Genomic DNA, 6,926 nt, shown 5'->3' on the forward strand with positions numbered 1-6,926 from the left:
TCCATAAACCTGCAAAATTAAAAAACACTCGACCAATATTTCTCCAATACGAACCTCACAATAGCTCAATGGTATATATGAGTGAATTAGAGTTGCACCTTGTAAGACACCTTTTCGCTCACTAGTTGATATACAGTAGTCACAGACACGAGGAAATTTATCGATGCTGTTCTCGCTTCGCGCTCCTAACGACTGTGCGCAACGTGTTAACGATGTAGACTGACTGCAGCCATTGAAATTCCAGTTGTTCGCGGTAAAAGCATATTTATTGGGTACTTGTAAGCTCCTACCTTTTGGGGCCATTGAAAATACAGTTTTAAAGATCTACTCGATTTAAACGTTTGCTCAAGACGGGAAACTAATTAAAACCTTTCGCGGCTGACTTCGATTCTCGCCTGCTGATGGGTAGATTTCACAATCGAGGCAACTATATTGCAAGTTCAAGAATGAAGAATCAAGAAAGAAATGAGACAACATTTTAGTAGCTGTGAAATCATTTATTGAGGAAATATGCGGCTTAATGGTATTTCCGAAACATAGTCACAAAAGCTGTTAAAATGTACTTCTTTCAACTAATTCATTATTCATATTTGTTTAAATGTAAAAGATAAAGCTTTAGACTGTCAGATGTCAAATAGCATCCTATTCACAACATCCATTTTGTAAAAATAATTATACCCTCAGGTTTTTTTTTAATCGTTATTGTTAAATAATGCTAAAATGCACCTGCCAGTTTTGTAAGGCAGATTGTAGGGTGTAGGCAATCGCTTCTTCAATTTTCCTACATAACACAAACCACAATAACAAATCAAAATTTTCAAAGTAGTGGTATTATTTGTCACTCAAGGACAGATGCACAATTCGCGCGCCTCTTTCAATATCGGTATTTTAACAACTCTACGTGTCATTATTCTTTAACTTTCTGCTTGCTTTTTGTGAGTATAATTCGCCACAGGAGTATTCTGCTCAATTAAACTCGGAGTGGCAAGTGCTGAAGGGTTGCCGTTTGATATCGTGCTAACTGTTCGGGTGCGTCGCCTAAAGCTGGCGCAAGCTGTGTGACTAACCGATCGTAAAGCTTGCCTATACTGCGGAATTCTCCAGGCGTAGAGAAATGGATTCACCGCGCAGCTAATACAAAGCATCGGCAAGGACAACGCTTTTGTGATTGCAAACGCTATCTTGCCACATACACCATTGCTTCCTTCCTCGTGGCATTGCTCTTCCAAATTGTTCACGATTAAATAAGGCACGATCGATATAAACAGCACAACCATAATTAACACAACCGTCAAAACGATCTTCTTTTCTAGGCTTATATTCCGGACGAAAACGCGCGATCTCCCGCCTACCATGTTCTCCGTTCGTCCAAAGACGAAGTTTCTTGAATAACGACGGAATTCGATATAAGTGGCCGCGTAGACAGCGCAAAGAGATACCAAGGGAACTGTAGTCTGCAGGTGAAGATCAACTGAATGGAACAGTTCTTCGGAGGCACCGGTCGAATGCGAGGCTTCGAACACGCCACAAAAGAGCCAGATTATAGCACTGCAAACGACGACTCTCCTCGTTGTTACGAGCGCTTTATATTTCCAGGAGAGCTTGACAGCTAAGTACCTATCAACTGATAATGCAACAACCGTCAGAATCGAGATCTTTGTACTGACATGAGAAGAGATCAACGAAATCTTGTACAGCTTCTCTTCCTCGACTCCAGTTGCGACGCAAAACATGTACGCTGCATACAAGGGCTGTACGAAAGATCCCCCAATAAAATCACTTAGCGCGAGACTAACCACAAAAGATGTAGTAGCGCGCGTTCGGAAACACTTGTGTGGGTCTTTGTAGACAGTAAACAGCAGAAGACTGTTTGTTGAAAACGCAAGTACGCCAAACAACAAACTAAAAATTCCTGCCAAAAGCGCCACCGTTGGAATCTCTTCAATATGTTTATGATCATGATCGTGTGATTCGAGGCTCTCGTTCATAATTGCGATTTCTGGAAACTGTTAACCAGTAAAAGCTTTATCGTCGAAACTCGTCATTTGCCCGACAATATGGAAAAATGTTATTCATAACGTTGACTAATGAATCAGCTTGGTCACATGAGCCCGCGAATGACTCAGTTTCGCGCTTTTTTCTGTCACAATGTTCCTTTCTCCAAATTGATCCCCGAAACTCGTTGGACTGAGAACAAGCGCCGGTTTCACAAGTCCTTTGTGTGAGCGAAACAACATCTAACCACTGCTTGATATAACCTGTGTCAGTGAGTTTTCCCATTTGCTTACGGTATAAATTGACAAGTTCTCAGTTGAAACAATAGCAGATGACGTCCAACAGATGATTGTGACATTACCTCTATCCATTATGCCTCCAAATTAACAATCTCTACCGCCAGGAAGCAGCTATTGTAAAATTGTGTCAGGCAACCAGACAATGGCATCATTTAATGGCAAACTCTTCTACTAAAAGAAATCAAAATTACCGTAATCATCTGTCGCTAACGAAAGAGTATACAATTGCCTCATTCTAGAACAACTGGTTTCTGGCTTATCTGATGCAATTTCGTGTTATTCAGAAAGAGTATTATCGACCAATGCACGTTCTCTTAAATAGGTATAAAATTTCTACGGAAAGAGAAAAGAAAAAATAGCTTCCAGTATTTACTTTAAGGCAGAACTTAAAACAACAATGTTAAGCTGGGAAAGTAAATTTTATTGTAAATTTGTTTTACTTCCGTGGATGATGTTACTTTTTTTATCAATAATCTTTCTGAAATTCAGTTGAAACAGCTTCCGTGTGTGTAACGTAATGAAACCTTTCAAGAAATGAATACATGTTAGATGTCTTTGAAGCTCAAAAGATCTTTAGCTAACGACAAATAGGAAATTTACTCGCCGTAGAATTTTTAATTTAAAAAAAAATCCTTCTGGTAGATTTGTCATTTAATTGAAGAGAAATAATATGGGTCTGATATCTGAAAACACAACTAACTGTTATAGAGAAGCCCCGCTTAAAATCGCATATTAAAAAAATAATAATAATGATCACGAGAAAACCTAAAATGAATGATATCAATTTGAAATAAAATGGCTCGATGGTTAATTCATTTTGATTGAGTGTTTTAAATTTTGGAAACAAGAGGATTATCCGAGATCATTTCATGTCAAACAAATTTGTCCACGACAAATTGAACAAACCGGTGTCTCACTTCGTAGCCTTCCTTTCTCAGCGCTTGTGTTACTAAGGTAATTTTGATTAGTTTCCTCTGCGTCACAGTGAGGCGCAAAATGAATAAAACTTAACGAAAAAACACGCAGCAAACCACTTAGTTTTTTTACAACGTGCTCACCATACAAGTCCATGGTAACACGTACAAATATTCACTATTTTCGTTTCCTTCGTTTTAATTAAACGAATCATAGTTATTGGAGCTGAATTAACATGAAAGAAAAGTTCCATTCCGACAATTTATGATGGAGTTGTCGACCAAAAATATTGACTACTACTATATAAAATAACGACTGCGACGGCGGGGGATCGATTTACCGTAATTGCTTCCGGACAGTTTTGCTTCTTTAATCCATTTTATGCCCTCTTTTTTGTGTTAGCATGGCTTGAAACCGTAGAAACATAATTTCCGTTTTTTTTATTTTGTTTTGAATGAATAGTCAGTAAACAGTAGGAATTTCAACTCTTAATATTTATGTCAACATCGGGCAAGGTGTTTTCTACCTTGTTTCCAGGGTCCTTACTCGAGGAGGGAAGAAAGAGGACCCTGGGAACGAGGTTGGGACGTTCTCTGTTATCCGCCGCAAGGAAAATTCTGTTCCAATCGGAGACAGAGTGCGTTCAACATAACAAGAGTTTTTTTGGGATAAATGTGGAGTGTTTTGGGCAGCAAAGGAAATATTGGCTATAATGGGAATCCTAATTTTAATTTAAAACAGGTGTAGCTAACACAGTATTACTCCTAATATTGTCATTAACTGATTTTCAAAATGTACACATATTGTTCGAGTAACGTAGAAAGTGTAAATGAACATTACTGACCCAAATACGTATGGGTTATTGACCAAGGGTGAGGTTAAGGTGGCTGGATATTGGCCAAGTTTTTTTTTTGCGTGGTTATGGACCTCGACTCCGTCTCAGTCCATAAACTCGTTAAAAAAAAGAACGAGGTCAATATCAAGCCATCTTGACCGAACAAGCTTGGTCAATAAAGGATCTATTATATGGCTTTCGAGGAAATTTTTCTTCTGGGACATGGCGGGTAGTCCCGAGCGGGCAAGTTAGCTCCATCTTGCCCGCTCGGGTAGCCAATCACAGAGCAGGATTTGATTCATCCTGCCCGCTAATGGATTCAGCCATATAATAAAGTTCGTTTTTCGCCATCTCAGATGACAGTTGAATACAATTTTGAGAATGAAATTTGAGAACTGGGTAATAAACAGAAGACAGACAGGCTTACGGTAAAATTTTGTTTTTGCAGTTTGTTTTCGTCGCTTTGCGAAACAACTTACGGGGAATCGCGGCTAAAAACAGTTCTAATATACTAATCTTAAGTTAGTGTTGTGCGTGTAAAACTGTTTTAGAGTTCAAAGAATAATTTGAAGAATTGAATAATTCTGTAACTGGATAAAATACTGAACATCTTGTTTCTGCTGTTTATTTTTTGCATTGCGTGATTGTCCAATTTCAAAGGCAGTATTACGGGAAAAGTGTACTACTACAAAGAATTACACCAATATGGTGGCAGAATACTAAACCATATAATGTTCTCAAAATTACTTTCTTAACAACTGGACAAACAGTTTCTTGAGGCCTGCTCTATGTAACAGTTATTCCACTAGCGCGCGAAATGGAAATGAAATGGTAGATAAACAATAAGGCGCCGAGTTAACAAGCGCGAGTGAAAACAACCACGAAAAAACACTACCAGAAGACGATTTTTATCCATTATACTCAGTTGTCGGTATGGTATTATGGCTGATATCCAATGGACGTTAAGCCAATCGAACTCGAAGACACGCGTTCCAGTACTCCAGTTTTTCAAAAAATCTTTAAGTTTTTCGATGTTGTTCTTGCGAAAAAACATTTGCTATTTTGCAACATCGATGTAAAATACACCTAGCTGTTCCTCAAAGCTCACAGTTTTCTTCGTGCTACGCTCTCGGCAAACTGTTCACTTCTCGGAACAGATAGTGTCCGCGGCCAAATATCCTCGCATATTTTCTCGCCAAATGGAGATTATTGCTTATGTATGTTGCTTTTTGTTAAAGGCCGAACAGCAGTTTAGGCACCAATCATATTCGAGAAAATTGTAATTGTTACGATTAAGACATCAGTTAACAGTTAAGAAGTTAATTTACTGGTAATTTATGATGGCAATAGGACTGAAACAAACCTATATTCGTATTCAGTACTTTTTTTTTGATCGAACCTAGATCTTCATTCGTCATTGTGTCACTTCAACTACACAAGCGAAAAGCAATCCGTGCAACGCTAATATACCGGCAGAACAGACCTTCTGCTATTCTACTGATCTAATTAGTCAGAGCAAGGTGTGTTCCACGGTTCGTGTAAAATGGAGTAAAAGTCAAGAGGCTTGAAAATGCTCTTCGTACAGCAGTCTCCACTTCTCGTCGCTTAGTTCTTTAGCTACCTCTGTTAATTTTATCCCTTGGCTCGCAACAAGAGATTCGCTGAGTTCCCTCTCCGCTCGGTGTGATACTGAAGGCTTTTCTTTGCACGGGTGTTCTTGAAGATCTGGAGCCGTGAACCTGGCCGTTTAAGCCAGTACGAAGGTCTTCTGAGGTCGTTTTTCAGTCTATCGAGACAATTCTGGAACTTTACATGATAGATCGTTCATTTCCCTGCATAACCAGCGAATCTGTAATACTTTTCCAATCCTTGACTTCTTACGTCGTCCTTGATGAGTGGTCGTGTTAACTTCCATTTTGCGAGTGGTGTAAGCCGATAAGTATTAGTATCACAGGCTAACCGACCCTTTCACGGTCTGTACTTCAACTGCGATAACAGGTGTTTGTAATAGCTGTAAATATGGCACTATGATGGCACTAAGCTAGTTGTTATTGCTCAAAAGCAATGAACGAATTATTGTACAAAACAGAACGTAAAAACAAAACAAGCTGAACAAAGCGTTACTATTGGCTTTCTCGGCGCTTTCGACGTTGTTTTTAATTTTCAATTTCTCTTGACATGGCCGACATTCTCCCCTTTAATGATCTCTAATTAACGACCATCAACGGTATAGATTCCAACAACCAAATTAAACTCACAGGTTGTTATTGTTGAATATATAGACATATTCATCCGTGCCAAAACCATTTCTAACCCCCAATTAGCCAAAGCTAAATTTCTTGAGCTATTTAACCTTGTGCATTCCTTCGGATGTCCCGTGGCAGTAAATCGCTCAGCTTTATGAGTAACTTCATAATCAGTTTGTTTTTTTCAGTGATTGGTTGTTTTTGTTATTTTCCGTCTTTAATATTAATTACGCAGTTGTTTGTTCGAACTTCATTACAGAACTTAATAGCGAAGCGCGCGAGTGACGTCATAACTCAGACAAACTCAGACAAATAAAACGGAATGGTGGAACATTGACGATTTTTAAGGGCGTTAGCGAGTGTTCCTATAACAACTTTTAAAACGAAAATTTGGCGTTCATTTTCCTCTTATTTCTCTCAGAACACGCCTATGTTGTCTGACTTTCGCGGGGTTCCAATAATTTGCATTCTATTTTTAGACTTGGCGCGCCTTGTTATTATGCAAACGTTGACGGCAACGGCAACGAGTACGCCACCAAACAAATGGTTTAATGAATGGCACAATAGCCGTGCACGAGCATCATAAATCTTTGTACATTTCTTTACCGTCCTCCGCGCAAAAATAATAAGCGCTTA

General features: G+C 38.9%; 1 protein-coding gene across 1 annotated transcript; it reads right to left on the minus strand.

Annotated features, from left to right (window-relative positions):
* Positions 1 to 476: 476 nt before the first annotated feature.
* On the minus strand, positions 477 to 2,443 carry LOC149118300 (adenosine receptor A3-like). The gene has a single exon (XM_089293555.1). The coding sequence runs from the start codon at positions 1,986 to 1,988 to the stop codon at positions 915 to 917; it is 1,074 nt and encodes a 357-aa protein (XP_089149681.1). The 5' UTR covers positions 1,989 to 2,443; the 3' UTR covers positions 477 to 914.
* Between the last annotated feature and the right edge of the window lie 4,483 nt (positions 2,444 to 6,926).

Source organism: Orbicella faveolata, unplaced genomic scaffold (genome assembly GCF_042242905.1).
Source record: "Orbicella faveolata isolate gen_17 unplaced genomic scaffold, um_ofav_v1 contig_1, whole genome shotgun sequence".
NCBI classification, from domain to species: Eukaryota; Metazoa; Cnidaria; class Anthozoa; order Scleractinia; family Merulinidae; genus Orbicella; species Orbicella faveolata.